The sequence below is a fragment of the Arachis ipaensis genome, chromosome B02, assembly GCF_000816755.2.
Source record: "Arachis ipaensis cultivar K30076 chromosome B02, Araip1.1, whole genome shotgun sequence".
In the NCBI taxonomy this organism is placed as follows: Eukaryota; Viridiplantae; Streptophyta; class Magnoliopsida; order Fabales; family Fabaceae; genus Arachis; species Arachis ipaensis.
Genome location: NC_029786.2, coordinates 17,280,911 through 17,303,811, shown reverse-complemented (window position 1 = coordinate 17,303,811; position 22,901 = coordinate 17,280,911). Strand labels below are relative to the sequence as shown.

General features: G+C 38.8%; 1 protein-coding gene across 1 annotated transcript; it reads left to right on the top strand.

Annotated features, from left to right (window-relative positions):
- On the top strand, positions 17,037-18,096 carry LOC110269183. The gene is made up of 5 exons (XM_021116866.1): positions 17,037-17,131; positions 17,228-17,312; positions 17,428-17,502; positions 17,593-17,685; positions 18,088-18,096. Exons 1-5 carry the CDS (start codon positions 17,037-17,039, stop codon positions 18,094-18,096), a joined length of 357 nt encoding a protein of 118 aa, XP_020972525.1.

The following is a 22,901-nucleotide window of genomic DNA, read 5'->3' as shown; positions in this document are numbered from 1 at the left end:
CATCGATATGTTAGTTCCTTAGAATACGAATTATAAATCCGAAGGACGAGACTTGCGAGGGTGCGATATCGCAAGGAGTTGTGAAGCTTTACTTTTGCGAATGACGTTACCTATGACTAAATTAATACACAAGGATGCTCCATTGACTCAAACGCCGAATTGTAATTCCTCCAGAACTTGAAAGAACGATTAGATACATCACCGGTGCTTGTGTTATCTGAACCTCAGGAACTAGTTAGGATCTACGATAACGCCTTGTTGGAAATCTTGGAGTGCGTATCGACATAGCATTAGGAGGTAATGGTTGGTGCGTCGCGATGGTTGAGGCCATACAAAGTGGAATCTCTGACCCACGATCTAGAGCCTGCTGCATTTATACTTGTGTTAAAGATGTGGAGCAAGGGGAACTACCTCCATAAAGATGGAGGAAATTACTCAAGGACTACAATTGGGAGTTAAGTTACTACCTAGGGATAATCACGCTTGATTTTGGTTCTCACGTGTAGATTATAAGATAGTTAATATAACGTTTGGTGCATGGTGAATTATTGAGTGCAAAGGTAATTAGAAAAGGAGAAAGTAAGTAAGAATAAATTTAGGCTTGAATTTTTGGACGAGTTTAATATTTGATTTTAGTATGATAAGTAGAAGTTTATTAGTTGTTTAGGATATCTAAGGAAGGCTGAATTGTATACATTGGTGCAATTGTAGATGAATTAGACATTTAGATGCGGAATAAAGGGTATGGTGGTATTGTGGACCTTTGTATTTTGTCAAATGAATAAAGAAAATGGAGAATAGAATATTTTAGGTGTTGAAATAATTGAGCATGGTTGAGTGGGTGGTATTGAAATTATGGCTAGTATAAGAACTGTTGCTAGGCTTTGGAAGTGTTGAATGGTTGGAATTGATGGATATTATAATTGGAGCTGTAGAAAATTGTTTAAGACTAGAATTACGCATAGAGACCTTATAAAGCACTAAGTTATGAATTAGTCTTAGGATAAGCGTAAACACTACTAGGGTCAAGTTGAGGAAGTTCAGAAGTAAGCCTAGGTTTTATAATCCGATGAGGGATGTATGACTTGATTGGATATTTGGATTAGTTAGTTAATTAGTGGCTAAAAACCAGAGTAGCGCAGTGGAAGCTTGTGGAATGCCATACCACAGGATAGTCATGAGTAGAGGTCGTAGGAAGATGACTAAACGTATCTTAGGCTTGAATACTTGAAGAGTTAGTGGGTAAATGTAAGTAAAGGTTTTCTAAAAACTAAGTCTAATTGTGGCAGTAAGATTAGAATGAGTTGGGATAAGCTATGAAGATGAGGGTAGGCGAATAAATTAGAATTGGGTGATGACTGAATGCAAATGTTGTGTTGAGATTGAATTAAGAAAATCTAAGAGTGAGAAGGATGAGTACGTCATAGACTTGGATTCGGTTAAGATATAACATTATAAATAAGACTAAAGAATGTGAATAGAGTATTGAGCTCACATGGAGGAATGAAAAGGTGAATGGTGAGAGGTAGATTTAAGTTGAGGGAATGTTTAAGGATGATGATGGGGTGATCCAAATTTTGAGGGCAAAATTTCTTATTTACTGGGGAGAATGTAAGAACTGCAAATAATTAACCCCCTAATTATGTAATTAATATTTCCCAAATTAGGTTCCAAAAATTTAGAGTGAGATTTTGAGGATGTAAATATGATTTTTGGACTCAGTGGCTTTTTCTGAGTTAGAAAACGTGTTTTCTGTGAAAAACCACAAAAAATTGTGAACCAACAGTTGAACCAGTTCAAGTTTGCCCGGTACTGCGCGAGAAAAAGTGAAAACAGTCAAAGACCTTACAAAAATGATAGAAGTCGAAAATCGGGCGTTAATTTTAAAGGTTTGACCCGAAGTTGGGCCAAACGGGTTAAAAATGATAACGGGTTAGACCGGACCCAAGTTGGGCCCAAGCCCAACATATATAAATACTTAAGTGAGCCCAATTTCAGCACAACACTCACTTAAACACAAACTCAGCAGAAAAGAAAAGAGTGAAGAGGAAGAAGAAAACACTATTCACTCTCAACTTCACAAACTCATATCTTGAGCTATAGAGCTCCGATCGCCGCACCGTTTGTGGCCACGCGTTCCTTGCGAAGAGCTCTACAAAAATCACCAAAGAAACTGGTAAGAAAAGCTCGAAATTTTCTCAGTTCTTCTCTTCAAAATTTCGAGTTTAGGGCTTTTGATTAAGTAAGGTTTTGTGATTTTAGGGTGTTTAGGTTCACTCTAATCCTTTCTTAGCATTAGAATTTGGCTTTCAAAGCTGTTGGAAAATGTAAGAGGTCTTGAACCCTTGTGAATTTTCATTTATAATGAGCCCTAGGTTGATTTGTGATGATTTATGTGTATATAATTTGATTATTGTGAGTTTGGAGCTTGTTGGTGCTTGTTGGAGTTATATTGGAGGCTTGCTTGTGGTTGGAAGCCTAGATTGTGCTCAAATTTAGGTTAAGGGCATATTGGGAATCGGCCAAGGTATGGTTTTGGTTTTCTCTATGTAGTATATAATATTCATGGATACTTAGGCTAGTGACCTATAGGATAGGGTTGAATTGATATGGTTGTTGATATTGTGAATGTTGTTAAATAATGATGTTGGAATGTGATGTATGATGAACTTATATAAATGTGCATTTTTTATTATTAATATGGAGCATGAATGAGTTGATGATGAAGATTGATATTGATGAAATGAGGATTGTTGAATGTGTTGGTGGGAAATTGTTTGATATGTTGTATATGTGATAATTGAGGTTGAGAATGAGGAAGTGTGATGGAAAAATTAATATGAATGGTGAATTATGACTCAAAAGGGTAGATTGAGCTGTAAATGAAAGTTTGGTATTGGTTTAGTTGGATGTATCTTGAGAATTTGGAAAAATTGAGTAATTGTGCACTTTGGCAAAAAGGGAATTTTGGTGAACTTTATCTGATCATAACTTATGCCTCAGTCCTCAAAATTGGTTGAAATTTATTTAGAGATAAAATTTATTGAAAACTCTTCAAATCGATATAAAGTTTGCAAAATTTGGATTTTTGTAGAGAAAGTTATGATCATTCAAAAATTGGTGTTGAAATCTAAAATTCTGCAAAGTTACAGAATTTTATGATTTCTGGTATGTGCGCACGCACAGCCTTGTGGGCACGCACAACCCTGCAAAATTTTAAACATGTGCGCACGCACAGACCTATGCATACACACAGGCAGGGAAAGGCTTTCTATTTGGAGTGTTAGCATAGCTTGTGTGCGCGCATAATCAATGAGGATTCGCAACCTGTGCGTACGCACAGCCTTGTGCGCACGAACACGTTGGGAAGGTCAGTCTGTCGAGGGTGCTAGCACAGGTTGTGTGAGTGCACAGACATTGTGAATTTTGGCACCTGTGCGTACGCACACATCTATGCGTACGCACACGTTTTAAAACTTCTCTAGGGCGTGCGCGCGAACACCCCTGTGCGTACGCACACGCCCTGTTTCTCAAATTTAAACTTGTGTTTTCAACTATTTCACCTTCCCAACAAGATTGTAAGCTTCTATGACACCATTTTAAGGCTCTTGGGCATAGTTTTTAGCATTTAAAGCAGGGGAAAGAATTTAAGAGGTTTAATTTGTTAATGTTATGAAAAATTAGAAAACAGAGGCTTAGGTTTCGGGTGTACTGAGGATGTGTTTGATGGCGTGTGAAGAATGATTGGTATGTGAATTGAGAACTGATGAACTGTTGAGTTCGAAACTGAAATGTGGATTGACAGTAGTTGAGATGAGTCGAGGACTCGGAATGGAAATGTTGATTTACATTGGTTGAGATGAGTCGAGGACTCGAATGTGTAATGATGAATCATTGATGTATTGAAAATGTTTTCTGAAAAACCACTGAACTACTGTTTTAAATTGAGATTATGAGACACTATGCGCCCGGCAGGGACGGCGTATGGATACCGCCTGTCGAGGTAGCAGTGGCGGCGTAAGGGCGGTGGTTCGTCCCGCTTGCGTTGAGATGTGAGGTCTAAGGCAAGAGTATCCCGCTCGCATCTCTTCGGATCAATAGAGTGTGCTGGCACAAAACCCTGGACAGTGATCCGAGCACTATATCTCGGGGGTTCCCAATGATGATTCCGAAGGACGACGTCTCCATGGAGATGTGTCGGGTTGGCAGTTGAACCGACAATGTGATATCACAGCCAACAGGGCAGGCATTCATCATATGCATCTTCTACCTGTTTGTTTGCTTTGCCGACTTGAAATTGTTTGCCTAATTGAATAACATGCCTACTTGCTTACTTGATCTCTTGCCTTATATGCTTCTACTTGTGTTTTACTTGCATTGTAATTAATTGTGATTTCTACTGGGATTGAGGAGGTTCGGAAGGTGGTGGCGATGGAATCGCATGGAGGATAGGTTGACGAAGCCTGTGGGACAATGCTGTTTGGTTAGAATAGAAATCCCCTAAGATAGATTACCTTGTTTAGTTATGTTAAGATTTATATGATTATGCTTTATTGTTTTAGTGTGCCTAAGATGAATCTTGTGATGGATATGAAGTCTAGGATTGCCTCTGGCGTCCCGGGGTCTTATAACCTACATCACTGGGCAATGTTACCATACTGAGAACCTCCGGTTCTCATACCATATTTCCTTAAGTTAGTAGCTTCGTTAGTACATTTTGCACTTTTCAAATCCTGTTTTTGAGCTATATCCTTCATCGGGTTTCTAGATTATATTAATCCTTTCTATATATTATACGTATGAGCTTAGAACTGTCGTAATCTCTGATTAACCCTTGCTTTACGACGCGAGGTAAAGCTTAGGCTAATCAGGATGTTACATAACACTCCACAGTTTAACCCCGATATGCCCTACGAGTTCTCGTTGCAGTGGCTTCACCCGGATACCCCATTTCACCCGTTCTATGACAGGCCAGTGCCTCATCAGCATCCCAATCAGCTTGCGGATCAGGTGGACTCTGAGCCTGAGCCCATGGAAGGGAATATTCCAGATCCTGTACCGGAAGAGGATATCTCAGTAGAGCAGATCTCATTATCTTCATCTGAGCCATCTTCTGAGAAGCCGCTCTCTGCCTCTATTAGTGGACTGATGAGTGTTGGTCAGACTAGTAGCATGAGTGCCAGTGCCCCTCCGAAGATTATCGAGATATCTGATGATGAGGACGAGGATCCTGAGGAGTGTTCTGACGTGATTGTGATCTCCTCTGACGATGATAGCTGATTCCTGGGAGCTGAGTTTGAGCCTTTTGATAGTTTTATGTTAGCCCAGCTTTTGTGTTAGTCTCTCACTTTTGATTAGATTCAGTGAGAGAATAGGGTGTACATAGTTGACTAGGCTAGTTTCGGGCGCCAGCTTAGGGGTTTCTTATATGGACTAGGACCCGGAGTGTTGATTTGTACATATTATCAAGATGCAAAGGGTTGTATGCTAACTTACGATATATATATATATATGATAGTACCTTTATATGTATGTATGATTGATCAGCGGATATTTTATACGCTTTTTAGCATCATTTTCATATAGTTTTTAGCATGTTTTGTTTAGTTTTCATTAAGTTTTCATAGGTTTTAGTGTAAAAATCTCATTTTTGAATTCTACTTTGAGTTTGTGTATTTTTGTACAATTTCAGGTATTTTCTGGCTGAAATTGAGGAGCTGGAGCAAAAGTCTGATTCAGAGACAGAGAAAGGATTGCAGATGCTATCTAGATCTGACCTTCTTGCACTCGAAAGAGCTTTTCTGGAGCTACAGAAGTCAAAATAGAGCTTTCCAGCAATGTATAATAGTCCATACTTTGCTTCAGATTAAAAGGCCCCAAACTGGCGTCCAACGCCAGCTTCCTGCCCCCTTTCAGGCGTCCAGCCGCGCCCAAGAAGAAGAGACCAGCGTCCAAACGCCCAAAGAGGACCCCCTAGCCAGCGTTCAACACCCTAGAGGCCTCTTAGCATGTGGATCTCATCAAAGCTCAGCCCAAACACTCACCAAGTGGTCCCCAGAAGTATATTTTAGCACTAAAAACTGTTTTACCCTTCTTATGTAATCCTTAGTCATTAGTTTAGTATTTAAGTGATATTTTACATGATCATATGGACCTCTACACCATATTTTCATTTACCATCATTATATTTTCTATCAGTATGAGTTTCTAAACCTCCTATGTTGAGGAGAGGAGCCCTGCCGAGTTCTATGAATTAATAAAAGTATTACTGTTTCTCTTCAATCCGTGTTTGATTCAATTCTAATATGTATATTCGTTCTTCAACATGATGAATGGGATGATCCGTGACAATCAGCTCCGTTCCTCATACTAAGACAGCGTGCCTGACAACCACCCGTGTCTACTTGGATTCGTGTGAATACATGACTGAAAAGCATCGAACCACCAACTTGATTATACATCTCTTAGACGGCTAATCCATGACCTCATTGGGAACTTTTTGAGACACCATGTCAGTTGAGGTATGGGGAGATTAGGGTTTCTGTGGTAGAGGCTAGAACCCAAAGGTGCAGCATTCTCTGATTCAGAAGATTCGACCTTGTTTGTGGTGTTTTGAATAGGATCATTAAGGAGAATGGACTGCAGGAGCTTCACCCTCAATCAAACTGGATGCGCACTAACCCTGGTGTTCAGATCTGGAGGAGCATTGACGACCTCTCAAGAAAGGCATTGATCACATACAGCCTGCCATTGAAGGAATCATTCACAATTGAAGAAGACAGCAAGACCAGAGTTAATTCAGAAGGACAAAGCAACTCCAAGCCTTAGCCATCTAAGATTTAAGATTATCATTGTAAACATATCAATCTAGTTCAGATCTAACAAATCCAACAACTCTTCTATCCACCTGACTAAAACCTGCAAGATAAGCATAGCTTGCTTCAAACCGCAATCCTCGTGGGATCGACCCTGACTCGCTTAGGTATTACTTGGATGACCTAGTGCACTTGTTGGTATAGTTGTACGAAGTGTGGGGATTTGTGCACCAATGATCTATGCTATATGTTATGTTTATATATAATGTTGGCCTTGTGTATGTTTAATTAGCTGTCCTCACAAATCTTTTTATAAAATAAAAGTTTTTCTCCAAAAATTCAATAGTGCGCTAATACGATTACAGGCTTAATAATAAATAGCTAAAGTTTTAGGTGAGCAAGTTGGTGACACTTGATTTTCAGTATGATCACGACGTACTGGGAATTGGGTCGTTACATAAAGACTATCGATGGATGCATGTTTGCTCCCTTAATAAGTTGAGCCACATCACTTGTTATATCTAAATTCTTTTGAAAGGTAGTGCTGATTTGCTTATGTGTTTTTGTGCTGATACTTTACTTGCATACTAACAAACACGGAGACCTTAGAGACTATAGTAGTGGCCTTGAACCATGGATGAGGGAATGGAATGTTGCTACACTTAAACAAGTAATAAAGGAAGAACAAGTTCGAGAATCAGTATAGGTGCATATGTAAATGTGATTAATTTTGTTACTATGGACCTTCTCTCGCGAATAATATTGACATGGCCTAATTCGGAAGATTGAGGAGTTAAAAAATCCGATAGAAAAAAGGGAACGTCGATGAACCACGAAAGAGAATGCTTGATAAATGACGGGGTGCACAAGTTAGCCTCGGACTAAGAAACGAACAAGCAAATAGTCAAAACAAATTATTGATGAGTCAGAAGAATGAGAACTTTTGATTGAGACTGGCACAAGCGATGGAAATTGGTGTCAAAGAAATACATATACACTATCGAGACTCAAGAGAAAATGGTGAATACGTGATGGTAATGATGATGACTTGACGTTATTGTACGATGAGAAGAGAAAATAAAAGAGAAAATAGAAGTAACTGCTTTATTTTTTTGAGAGAAAGTTAGAGAGATTTTAGTTGATAAGATTTAAATTAAATCCAATTAACAATGTGTTTATCTAAAAAATAGGAATTTGTTTATCTGGTGTGGGAAAAAGACTTTTGCTACATTTGTATTGTTGTTTTTCTTCTATAGGTATAAAAGTGTCTAGAAAACTACTTGTGCATCTACCTATATGCAAAGGTGTAGACTTAGATCTGAATCTTCATGTTTCTTAAAATTTATATTTTATTAAGGAAATTTTAAAACTATTGGCTGAATTTTTTAGACTGACAATTATTTTAAGATAGGAATACAGCAAGTGACATGAATTTATTTGTGCCCAAAGTCTTACATCGAGTAGTATGGAATGCTTGATGTTGTATTTAAGGAGAATAAATTTTCCTCTTAACAACTAGCTTTTAAGGTGTAGTTTTTCATTTTTCTTAAATACTTAACAATGGTATTGGAGCCTTGGATTAAGATGAATTCCGCATAGGCGCATACTAATATCCTGTAGTAAAGTGGCGCATACTAATATCATGTAGTAAAGTGGCTACCCATGGGTATACACTAGGAGCGGTGTATTGATAGGAATTTAGTATTATAGGGTGTTCAAAGTCTTATATTGAATAGTATGAAATGCTTAATATTGTATTTAAAGAGGGTGATATTTTTTGTCTTAAGATACTTATCAAATTCACCTATGAATTCATCCAAGCAATAATATACTGTACAAATATGGCATAGAGCAATTCTATTGAGATTTTTGCTTCCATGTTCCATTGACATGGTTCTGATCTTGTTTCATGTTTCAACTACAAGCTTTCACTATTTTTCACATTGGATGAAGTTGATGCTACCTTGGACAACTTGAATGTTACTAAGGTTGCTGAATTTATTCGTTCAAAATCTTGTGAAGGTGCAAGTGTTAGCCAGAATGCTGATGGTGGCTGTGGTTTTTAGAACATTGTGATATCACTAAAACACAGTTTTTGTGACAAAACTGAAGCCTTAATTGAGGTGTATAAGGACTCTAAAAGATGGTAAATATTTTCTTTACGTTATTATTGGTTTAATAATTGTCATCTACATTTGTTTTTGTCAGGAAAAATATTCTTTATATCCCTAAATTCTAGTTTATGAGCAAATTTATGGTCTAAACTTTTAAAATGTATAATTAGACACCGTAAAATTATCGAAAAGTGTCACAAAAAAAGAGAAAAAAATTACTACTAATATTTTTTTTTAATTATTATCTTTATCTCTTGTGATATGTTTTATTAACATATTTTTTCTTTTAGAGTTTTAGAAGAAGATTTAGTCTATTTTTTTATTTTTATTTTTATTTTGTTCACTATTTAGTAATTTCAAGAAGTTAAATTATTGCACATTCTAAAGTACACGAGTCATTTCAAGGATCATGGGACATATTGCATTTTCCATTTTTTATTATGTTGATGTGTTCGTTGATCACACAAATTCATTATATCTACCAATTTCATCAAGGGAAATTATAGTGTACAGATGCGAGGATACAAATATTCTTCTTGGAGTTATCTCATGCTGACAAGTGTCCAGAGGGAGCCGCTTCTGATTGTTTGCTGAACGGTGTAAGGTGAAGCGACCACGTAGCCGAGTAGCTCATGCTGGAAGGGAATTGGCTCCGTTTGAAAAGAAGGTGCTGCGCTTGGACGTGCGAGGATTGGGCCCGGGTTGAATGGAGTCCATATGAGGCCTTGGATAAGGGTGGGCCGCGGGGGCATCATGGTTGAAATGGTGGAATGAGTTAAAAGCATACTGCAAGATTAAGTAATTTTAGGTTGTATGACCCTTGACCCAAAAAAAGGTTGTATGACCCAAATGAACCCAAACAAAATAAAGGAAGAGAAAGAATATATGCGCCTGGACTAAATTTTTGGTGAACACTGAAGACTTAGTTTATTTAGCAGGAATTAGTTGTTTTAGTGCTGTACTCATTATAGGTTAAGTTTGTATAATTTAAAAATTAATGAATAAAGATAATGAATATTAAATACCTGAGTATGGCACTACTAGATTAACAGTAAAAGTATAATTCATGCAGTATCGCCAGAACATTGAGATGTAAAAATATCTTAAAATAAATACAGTTTAGATGCAGTTTAAATGTGTTGATTCTATTTATTTATTAGAACATTGAGTAAATAATATAGTACAAGATTCAAATATGTAAATATACTGGTTGGTGCCATGATTACCGAACATTGTATAAGACTAGTCTGGAGTGTTCCGGTGTAGGGTTTGTTGACTTCTGACTGTTACTATTAATTAAAAGAAGGCAATAGAAAGAGTCACTTTGATCAGTATAGATGTGGGTATGCCTCCGAAGTGGATAAAGTCATTGTGAATGGCAGTGTGTAAAAGCAGCAAGCAGTTGGTTGTTAGGGTATTCTAATTTTGCAGCAAAAACTGTAAAGAGCTATCCGGATCGGTCTGGAGGAGGGAGGACGTTTTCGATTCGGTCGAAGTTATGAAAGAGTGAAAGAACGTAATAATGAGACAAACTGAAGTCGAGTTGCATGAATAATGTAATTTGATGGTTATCAGTGGCTAAGAGAAGGCGGGTTGAATCTTGGCTTCCTTTTTGCTAAATATTACTTTTGCCTTTTCAAAGAGACTTCACGGGATATTTTCACTTTTGTCTCATAACAAGTTGAAAGACATTTTTCATTTTGTCTCCTGAGTAATAAAAACAGAAAAGAAGCAGAGAAGAAGAAATAACACCAGATATATCTTGGTTCAGCTACTAGGTGCAATGTAGCCTACATCCAGTTTTCATCACAACAATGATGAAATTTCACTATCTTTAATAGATTACAAACACTAATTCTTTTCATTAGGATCTACCGAATCCTATATGGGACAAATCCGGATTCTAACCCAATCTGAACTTGACTAGGACTCATCCTAGCTTTTAACAGCAAGGTGCTCACCCAACTTGTAAGGGACTAGGACTCACCGTAGCTTTCAACTGCAAAGTGCTAACCCAACTTGCAAGGGAATCCCCTCAGGATCATGACAACAAAACAGAAATATGTTCAAAGGATTTCTGAGATACCTATGGATTTTTCTCGAAGTTTAAGTCTCTGCCTTTTTTCGACTCATTGGCTTTTTCTCACAAGACCTCACATTTTGCCTTTTACCAACGAAACAAAGACAGAGTAAATTGAGAAAAAGAAATATTCAATGAAGACCATGAAGGAGAAGAATAATATGGGAGCCCAAACGTGTGCTCTCACTCTTTACCTTCAACCCTTGGCCATTCACCGTTAATATAGAAGAGTGAAGCTTTCAAGGTTGAATCACGTTCAATCCTAGCACTGTCTTCTTCTCCAACATCAAATTAGTGGCAGCTTCATCAGAGGAGAGAGAGAGTTAGCCCGAATCTGTTGCGTGCATCTCTCTCGTCCTTTTTCATCCATCTTCTTCAATCCTGGCTGTTGATCATGACTTTGGCCCCAAGAATAAATTCTGAGTGTTGATGAGCTTCTGACCTAAGATAGCTTCAAGCTTTCTATTTTTGCTTCTTCCTTACCTGAGACTCAAAGGCTATCTTCTTCTTGATGGAACAAAAATGGAAATGAAATTTTTACCAAGGAAGATATGCTTCCTGCCCGAAGCTGATCTCGTCCTTTCTTGGTAACAAAATCTTGAAGCATTTCTTCAAGTCTTTCCTTCTAAAGCAAAGTTCTTTCTTAGCCTTTCTTCATAGACTTTTCCTGTGACTTCCAATTTCTTCTATCTTCATCTTTGATAGATTGAAGTGACCAAAAGTAAGAGAGAGGATAGAGAAGAGAGACAAAACTTTCGAAGGAAGCATAAAATGGAATTAAACCAAATTGAATTTCCACTTCCATTATCCAAGACATAAAGTAACGTGTAAAGCTTTTAATGTGACTAAATCAATTTGAATTTTAGCTTCCAGTTACCAAGGCATGAAGTCACGTGTTAGAAGTTTTCAATTTTTGAATTTTTCATTCTGGTTTGTTTCTTATTTCTCACTTGATATTACTCAAATTTTAAAAGGTTGATGGTGGTGATTCTGTTTATTAGTTAAAAGATTTTAACACCCCTTCTCTCTTTTTCTCTCTCTAAATTTTATTAAATAATTTTTTTAGGTCAGACTATTTTTAACTTCCACTATAATAAGTATTTTTTAAATTATGTAATGCATAAAATATCACATCTTTTCATTTATCACATCATAATTTTAATTAATAAAGTAAATTAATTTATGAATTTATATTGAATTATTAATTTTAGTTACACTTAAATTCGAATAACACTTTAAAAATAATTAAAAAAAATCAAAAATCTTATTTAAATCAACATATACATAAAATATTATGTGAAATTAAGACTATATAAATTAAGACTATTTTTTTCCTTGTCTTTATCCGTCTACCCTCTTTTTTTCTTTTAAAAATCACTTCGTTCTTAATTTTTTATGTAAGTTATATGAATGAAAAAAATCCATACTCCATCTACTTTCAATCCGTCTTTGACTGTGTCTCAATCCAGTATAAATAAACAGATTTATACTGCCAGAAATTGTTAAAAGGTTATAACTACTTTTTTAATAGTTATCATTAAAATATTTTAAATGATAATTTACTTTTTTGACTTTTTCAAATTAAAAATTATATTATTTACTCTTTATTAATAGCGTGAACATGGGAAAGTGAAAATTGGACACTGAACTCCCCTATTCTCTTTATATATTGTTATAGATAATCTCTAAAAAGAAGGTGGAAATTATTCTTAACTTATTTTTAATTTTTAGAAATGATTTACTATAATTATGTTTTATTCTTTTTTTTTTACGAGAATATTATTGTTTTCTTCTTTACAAGTTTGAAAACCTAATCCCAACATGAAATCCTGTGTCTTATAAATTGTTACGTTTCTTTCATGAAAATAATTTTTTATACTTGTATGGATAAATTTTTTTTCAACATATTAACGCCGGTATTGCAACAGTCAAATAACAAGGTCTTAGTACGTGGCTTCGCATGACGTCGTTGCATACTTCACCAACTCTTGTCCAAAGTAGGGTCCGATCCGGGTTGGCTTGTAGACGGGGGGAGCGGGGCATGCACGTGTCGTCTGATGCATGTAGGGTGGCCCGTGGCATATGCTTCCGCTACAGTTGCACGTGCGTTACATTGGGAAGCCAGTCAGCAAGACATGGAAACTTAGCGTTTGCCCTCGCGGGGCATGTACAGGTATAAAGGATGCATGCACTGGAGAGCCATGATGAGCCTACATTAGCATGTGGAAGCGGTTGTGTTGGACAGCATCCGGCCCCCCGCCCCTTCAGATCACAGTTATAATAATGGCACCGTTAGTACTATTAACACCCTCCTGCACAACTTACGGTGTCTCCTTATGAAAGTTAATAGATTGGGGTACCAACCCATATGTGGATTGTCGTGCAACGGTGAGCATTTCAACGTCAACTGTTCAGGCTTAGCCGTGTCATGATCTTTCCGTGTTATAGCGTATAATACGTGTCTCTTCTCACAAGTTACGCCATCAACGTAGTGATGAATTATTTTTAACGTATTAACCATGTACGAGACAAGAAGATTGGCCGGCGAATATCGACCAGAGGCAACATCGTCACAGTTCAAAAATGAGTTCGGCCACGATAAAAAATGGTTGAGTTCAACCAAGAGTACGATTTAAAGGGTCAGTGCATCACGGGACATGTACATATGATAAGAATGGTTAATTAATTTGTACATACATACGACCACTGCCACGATTCAGCATACATGAAAACAAATAAAACAAATCGTTGAACAGCCAAATAGTGAAAAACATATACTAGTAATCACCTATTGAGGCAGACAAAAGTAAACGGTCTCAACTCGAGATACACCAAGAGATTAATATCGGCATCAGTTGTTGTTCTCCAAGATCGCTCACGAGAGGTGCCAACCGATAGCAGGGAGTTGCTAAACTTGCATTCACTGTCGCTAGATACATTGGTAGAGCGGCAGTCTTGCAAGTCACCCCGGCCTTCCTAAATGTGAAATTTGCCGAGGCGCGTACCCAATAATGGATCCGACGTAACTAGAAAGCTAACTGAGTCATGCCTTTGTTCCCAATGCCACCCAATCCGAAAAAAACATGAAAGGGGCTTATGTTGCTGCCTAACAGGTTTTTGTAACGTGTGTGGTATTTGTTTAGTGGGTGAGGCTCTCCCCAATATGGAGTGCCATGGTTTTGAAGGTCCGCTAAGGTTGTTTTGTAGTCTAACCCTGAACAGCTTTGTGTGTTGCTGTGTGATGTGGTAGCGGTAGGGGGATATATATACTGCCACTTTCTTAGGCAGTTTTTTGGATGGACGAATTTGCCCCCATCATAACAATGATGCCATGCATTATGCATCTCAAATAAACCAGCCTCCAAATGCATGTAGGATTAGGTAAAGTTGCGGGGCTCACGAGGTCCTACACGGTATCGTCTTGTGCGTTGTGGTTTTTGTTAAAGCAGGTATGACACGATAGGTTGATGGACAACACAATGGGTGTACTGTAGCACGCATATGGTTGTGATCCCTGTAGAAAGACTATTTCATCCCCTGCTATTGTGTTTCCCGCCATAAATATCAAGACCTCATGGTCATACTAATTCGATGCGAATGAATGTGTCGAAAATGCAAGGGGTAGTTCCGTCAAAGCGCAACTCATGTACTGACTATGTGAGGCTGGGTGAGGTAGCAGGAGTGGTTAACGAAGATCACAACACTGCCACGAGGCATTGCACAAACGAAAAAGAACTTGTGCCTGTTAACCTCCTCTACGAAAATGGCCTCCATGTTGGCGAATGGCAGTGTGCGGGTTTGACGCTATTATTCCTTCACCACTGTTTCTTGGCACGCGGGATCTTTCCATGGAAGAGGACAAAACAGAGCAGTCTCGCTTCGTTGTAGGTCCGTGAATGGAGTCCTGAGTGGCTGACACGTTCCTCATCCGTCTGCAGAAACCACATCAAATATTCGCTCGTAGCTCGAACCCATGTGAGTTGATTCCTTCCAAACTTAGCTATGATCTGTTTCTTCCGTACCGTTATGATTTCAATAGTGTCAGGGCACTCGGGTGCCATACCCACGTCTTTACCTTCAGAAGCTATCCCTAGTAAGAATCTCGCCGGTGTTGGAAATTTGGTCTTTTCAAAATAGCTTACTGTCCCCGTTTTAGCGTTAGGGTTATGTGACCATGTGTGATCGGGTTGGACGCTTTTTGCATCGTATCGTGCCCGATGTTGAGAGGAATGTATTAATGCATGGACGTTGCTGTTCAGAACCGGGTCGACCAAAACCTATATTTTTACGTTTGTCATCGTTAGGCTTAGTCTGCCATGAGAGTCCGTAGTTGTCGTCATTTCACCTGCAAGGGTATCTGGGAAGCATGTTATTGGCAATATTTTGGGGGCTTTTGGGCTAACAAGTAAGTAAGACTGGTTTCGAAATTCTCTTACTGTGTGAATCGTAACACATAGGGCCCGCTTCGTAAGAGATTGGCTTGTGTTGAATCAAGTTGGCCCTATGAGGGTTGTCGTTGCTGTAGGCGCATGCATGTGTGGCCCAATAAAACAGGAATGTCTAGAAAGCAACCCATCTAGGATGTGTTTGCGAGAAAAGGTGTGGGCCAGCAGGTCTATTGGATACAAGCATGTATCCCTTCTTTTACTGGGCGTGGCAACGTGATCTCCAGCTCGGAAACCCGACAGGAGAATGGGGTGCACAACAGGAACCCTCCATGGTGGTTTTTGTATGGCTTGGGCGTATGACCTGTTGTCCTAGGCTAACTGGTGAAATTCCTGAGAACTGCAGGCGCTTCCGTCATTTGTCCTTCGGCGACAAGTCGTTTGGGAAACTTCACAACAAACCGCTGCCCGTACTGGAATTGGTGGCTAGATCGAGTTCCAAATATTCCTTGTCGTGTGCGAGGAAGAGGTCGTGTCTTAACACTAGCAGGTAATTAAAGATATGTGGTTTTTTATTTAAGGAACGACATATGCAATGCATGGAATATACATGGGATAGTATGCTAAAGTTTTCTTGTCACTTGACTTTTGCAGGGGCTTTGTAGGCGGAGATGACGATCAAGTCGCGTCATCTGCAAGTTGCCGATCCGCCCGTGCTCCAAAAAATCAGGTATGTCTTAGTAGGGTGCCTTTCCTTAGTAAGCAAACTGTCACATATTTGCAAGTGCAACATTCTGTGATGTGGTACGAGTTGATGCAGGACGGCAAAACCATCGCGATGAGTATGGTGACAAGTGTCTCCGAGATGCAAACGGAGCTCAGAAAACTTGCGGCCACGCTGTCCTGGCATGATAACCTTGTACAAGAAGTGAGAGACGCCATCAAGCTACTAAGAAAAGACAATTCTGCTGTGTCACTGAACCCGGTTCCATTTGGGCACTGCGCCACTTGCAAGTGCTGCAAGGGGGAGGCCATTGCGACGGTCTGTTCACCCACTGCGACGTCAAACAATAGGACCATCAACAGCCAGCTACTGACTCCGGGGCAGGGCAAGGGTCTGGCATCTCGTCCTACCATCGACACGAAGTTCACGATTGACCATATGTTGTTTAGCTCTCCGCGGAAGAAGAAACCCGCAAGAAAGAACCTCCGGTCCCACACAAAGTCCCCCGCAAGCCCCTCGCCGGAAGTGGTTCGGTCTTCTAGGATAAGGGGGTTTATTCATAGCATGTATATGCGAATTCCATGAAACGTTCGTTCCAGATAGCCTAATAATCCAGTTGATTCTTGCAGGTCGATTTGACTTCTGAGCACGTGTAGGATAGCCCAAAATGCAGGAATCCCCCTTAAGAAGGCACTGGATGCATGTGTTGCCCCACAAGAGTTCAGAGCAATTACTATCCCGCTGAGAATGAGGACGTGCTCGACAGTTGCCAGGGGTGGGGAAGAAAGTCGAACACATTCCCCGGGTGTGACAGTCAATCTGTTTTTAAACTACCAATTACCAACTATACCCTACTCTGCCAATTCCGACTTGTTGGTAGTTCTTCGTTTGTGACACGTTGCATGGATTTCGCAGACCATGAACCTGGCATTCCAGCCCCAGAACAACATGAATCTTTCTCCAGTTGAGCTGGCTGTGGCAGTTTACGTCTTCTTTAGGGATCTTCCCCACAGGTTAGTAACATGCCGTGGTCTTGCAATAGGCGTTGTGTGGTTGGAATGTTTTACGATAATTGATTTAAGTGACATGACTGCATGGTTTCCTGACAGCGAACTACTAGTGGATGTCGGCGACTGCATCGCCAGCAGGGTAGCCCTGATGACCCTTGTTCCGAGAGCAGAGGTTGTGGACGATGTATGTGCCTGTAGTGAACCGCATAGTATAACATTGTCTTAATGGCATGCCTTTATACTCGCACTGATGATGACATACTGACCCTATTCTTCCTTGATCATTGTTTTCGCTGCAAGTCCTAAATGTGGTCATCCGGATGCTGACACGGACTTCAAAACATACTCAATGGTTCCTCCCCACAAGCATCATGGTATGTAATGGTCTTCCTTTCGACATTGTTGATCACCAGTTATTTTATTGAGAAGATACGGGTGAAGTTTCTGTTCTTGACTTATCTCAGCAAGCCGCACTCAAAGGCCGTACGCTTACCTCAGGCACTGCCACCTCGCTTCGTAACAACTACATGCGGTGCAAGGTGGACAAGGTCACGAGGGTATGTTCCTTACCTAACCCAATTACTTTCGAGTGTATCGTTTCACATTAAGCCTCAATTCTGATATCTTGTTCAATTTATGTCTAGATATACGATTTATTTACATACTCGAAAAAATACAAAATTAGAAAGTGTAAATTCTTCAATAGCAGCCTCTCTGGGCTTTCTTATAATTTGGATATGTTATTTAGGAATCAATCTATTAGGTATAGGATTACACAGTTATGGTTCATTTACATCTAATTGAATTGAATTTAATTAAGGAAAAAACCTTTGGCAAATACAAATAAAGAAAGCATAAGTATATATACATATCTAATATACTAATATATAAAATATATAAGAAATTTTAGTATATATTCGATATTCTATTTATATATAATATATTTTATATGAATATAGAAAGAATAAAGAAAAAATGGAATTGTCGAGAACCCTTTAAATCAAGTAGTAATGTAATGATTCAAGGGGTTCTCACAAACAACAAACATATTTACATATAATTAATTCAAATTTTGTTATGTGGTTTATTTCTCTCTTTTTTTGGGGGGAGGGGTTGTATTACATCAACCGATATAGTGTGATGGTCACTGGTATCTCATGATAATTGATGTGCCCCGCATGAAACTCATTTACCTAGACTCGCTTCGAGATCCTACTCAAGCAGAAGCAAGGAAGATCAGCATGACGCGCGTGGTGAGTATCCGGTTTTAATTCCCATCTTTTGGATCGTATCCCTTTTTTATTGATGTTGACGCTGGGTTCTTGATCCTTGTCATATTCTTGCTGTTCAAGTAGGCGTTGTACCTTAAAGGGCTGACGCTGGGACAGTCTTGGCTCTCCGGCAACTGCTCCGTTCGACCCAGATTTTCTACGTTTGATTTCGAAGAGCATGAAGTGCCCCAGCAGGATCAAAAATTGTGAGCTACCAATGCCCCATCCACATGCCGCTCACATGCATCCATGACTCAACAAATCCTTGAGCCGTCACTCATAGTAAAAATGGCATCTCTTTTGGAATACAAGCTAACTTGTGTTTTTTGTGACTGTGCAACAGAATGGACTGCGGCGTGTGGGTGGCATAGTGGATGATTAGGGACCATCTGTGGCAGGATTATAGTGTCTAGGTATTTTTCTCTATCACTAGTTCATGTCATGATAGGTTTCCCTCTCGTTAACCTCCTACATATGTCGGGTTCGGTTTTCCTGTGTTATAAAACGTCAGCAACGCAATGCGTATGCGCTTGGCGGTAGATCTGGTGATGAAGTCGCACAACGACATGGCCAGGGACATCGTTGCCAAAGCCGTTGCTCATTGGCAGGTGGAATCCACATAGCCACCGCCTTTGAAAAGGTTCCGGTCTTATACTGTGTGCGTACTCTTTTTTGGTGCATCTCCAACAAGCGTGTGGCCATTTTGGAACAACATGGAGCCCCTCGATAGGTTCAGATTTGGGTTGCATACAGCACTTTTGGAGGTCAAATGACTAATTTTTTGTTCCAAGCTCTTGACCTGGCATAGGAAATGTACTTCCACTCCGGATTCTGTAACGTGTCTCGGTCAATAGGTCAGGTGCCTTTGAAGCCGTGGAAGACTTATAGCACCACTTTGTATGAAGACATTATGCAACTCTTACCATTTTGTATAAAGACATTATGTAAGAGCCACAATGTTCTTAAAATACATATTGTTAAAAACCAAACAATGGTCAAGAAATTAACATCATGATTCATATCTATTGTATTATTATATACTATAAGTATTCACTGAGAAATAATATTAATAGATATCATACACTTAGGAAAAGAAAAATTAAGTAAGTTTATAATTTTATTTAAATAAAAATATAATTAAGTTAACAATGAATGGGTTAAGAACTAAAATTAAAATAACTTAAATACAAGTAAATTATTGGCTAAAAGGTATCTGCATATATTTTAATTTGCACACATATTGGTAATAAGGATGTTAGTCTGGTGGTTGTGACTACCATTCCTCTCCTTCAGGAGGGGGGTTCGAACCCTTGCTTTTTCATTTTGGGACCCGGGTAAAGGTAAAAAAAAATATTATTGTTGGCCCATCAGACCTAGCAGGCACATGGTTTAGTTGACAACTCCGAAATGCTCATACATCGAAATAGAAAAAATCTGAGTACATCTCAGGAGAACCCGCGTACCTGGAGCAGCCACGCTTTGGTGCCCAAAGTAAGGTTGGGATGCATAGAATTGGTGGATGTGTTGGCCCCCAAAGAAGAAGTTCCCCCCACTATCCCCGCCACACATTGGAGCATGCCAACATGGATTACCTCTCTGATTCACCATGGAGGATGTATTCACAGCTGAGCTAGATACGTTATTGAGACCGTGAGGCGAGGTATGATCCTGCAAGCATGTAGGCCATTTTAGAATTTGTTCAAAATATAATCCGCTAGGCAAAAAAGTGATATCAGTAATTAACTTCATCAAGTGGGCAAGTTGATGGATAAAATTACCTCATACGCATCACCAAGCTCTGTTGGAAGCGACGCTGAAGCGGCTGCAGGACCGTGCTGCGCACCGTTGCCAAACGTGGGCGAGACCCCATTACCTACCCCAGACACACCTGGTGGACAGTTCCTGCTACATTTCCTCTTTGTATGCCCTAGAATGCCACATTTGGTGCAGCAACATCTCTTCCCTCGAACGCCAGGTGACGAATGGATTTTTGATGGTTTAGAATTTCACAAATGAATTCTTGTTGCAAGTATAGTTCCTAAACCAAACAATAATCCTTTCATACAAAAGATTGTTTGTCACTAGTACAAACCCCTAAAATTTATAAACCGAAGTATTGGACCTCGGGTCGTTCTCCGCGTCACCATGCGCGGTTCAACCATAGCAAATCTTATATCGTTTCGAAGCCCCGGATGTTAGCTTTCCAACCCAACTGAAACCGCATCATTTGGACCTCTTTAGCTCAAGTTATGGCCGATTAAGTGCGAAGAGGTCGGCTTGACAGCTTTCCGGTTCTTCCATTTCTTCATGAGTTCTCCAACTTTTCATGCTTTCTTTCTTCATTCCCTTGATCCAATCTTTGCCTCCTAAACCTTAAATCACTTAACAAACATATCAAGGCATCTAATAGAATCAAGGTGAATTAAATTTAGCTATTTTGAGTCCTAAAAAGCATGTTTTCACATTCAAGCACAATTAAATGAGAATATACAAAACCATGCTATTTCTTGAATAAATATGGGTAAAAGGTGATAAAATCCCCAAAAATCAATACAAAACAAACCGTCAAATTGGGGTTTGTCAACCTCCCCACACTTAAACCAAGCATGTCCTGATGCTTAAACCAAGAATGAAGTAAGGGTATGGCATTTATTCAATGGAAACTAACTAAATGCAATCTACCTATATGCAACTATCTAAATGAATGCAAGTGCTTGGTCAAAATAAATCCATTCCCAAGAAACATATATGCACAAGGGCTAAGGACTAGCAAGTCTAATCCACAATTGAATTGAGTTATTAAATATTTTTACAAACTTGCATGAAGAATGATGATCATAGGTGAAAACATGTAATTGAGCATCAAACCCTCACCGGATGTGTTTGCACTCTATTCGCTCAAGTGTTTAGGGTTGATTCACTCAATTCTCCTCTATTTCATGCTTTCCAAGATTTGTTTTTCTTCTAACAATCAACATTTATTTCATGCATGCATACAAGTATCATGAGGTCTTTTCATTGGTTGTAATGGGGCTAGGGTCAAGGTAGGATGCATATTTGGTCAAGTGAGCTTGAAATTTGAATCTTTGATAAGCTTAAACTTCCCACCTAACCTATGACATCCTATACAATTAAGTTCTGATCTAGCTACCCATTCTTCACTTTTTCACATACTCATGCATTTTCTTTTTCATTTCACAACACTTATGCATTGATTTTATTGGACTTTGCCTTGGGGCATTTTGTCCCCTTTTTATTATTATTTTTTTTCTTCTTTTTTTTTCTATTTTTTTTCTTTTCCATATTATTTTTCCTTTCTTTTTCTTTTGTTTTTCTCATTTTTTTTTCTTTCTATATACAAGAGCATCAATGCATAAGGTTTTACATTTGATCGATACATGAGTATATACCCAATTCCCAATATTTTCAATAACAATACAAAATACCCTTTTATTCACCCAATGTCCCAAGGTTCCCACACTTGAATGATACTCACACACACTAGCCTAAGCTAATCAAAGATCCAAATTAAGGGAAAATTATTGTTTTTCGCTTTAAGGCTTGTAATGTGCTAAAATAAGAATAAGTGGGTTAAGCGTAGGCTCAAATTTGGCTAACAAGGGAAGATAAAAGGTGAGGCTATTTGGGTAAGTGAGCTAATAAAATGATGGCCTCAATCATATAAATGCATGAATACACAAAATAATGGACATAAAGAATCAAACAAATCAAAGATTACAATCTTAGAAAGAGAATAATGAACACAAGAAGGAAAATAAGTGGTTATAAGATGTAACCACACCGTTAGGCTCAAATCTCACAAGCTTGTGTTCTTAGCTCAAAACATGTTCCACAATATATATAATTCAAGCAAGTTCTATGAAAAGTTTTCCACTCAAATCAATTGGTGCCCTATAGATAGAAATCCTTGGAAAATTTCATTATTTTGACTAAGCTTATTGTGTATATATATGCAAAAATAAGAAAATTCAACAAGAATCCAAAAAAACTAAAATGAAATGCAAAAGTGTTGGGATTAGAAATTTGTCACCCAAAATCACCGACCGGTCGGACGACCTCCCCACACTTAAAAGTTTGCACCGTCCTCGGTGCACTCAAAGATGAGCAAGGGGGTACGGCGACTCTCCGGATTGCTATGTGTTCTTTCTTCCGCTTCCATGGTTGCTTGTGGTGCATTCATTATGAAAAACAAAAATATACCACCATAAGATGAGAAGATATAAAAGCAAGGAAGCATACATTGTTGGAATGAGGTAAATCACTAGAATGAGGTGAGTGAATTAGTGTGACATTAAGAAATATTAGGTGTGTGAATTCTAAATTGCGCGGTTTAGAATACACATTAGCATAAAAGCCATGTCACAAAAGAAGTATGCACTTCACTTATCCTAGTGTGCTTGAGATGCTTTAAGTGAGTTTGTAAGGTAAAACAAGCATTACCGAAGCATAAAAGCATTCAAGCCAAACACATATGGATGCAT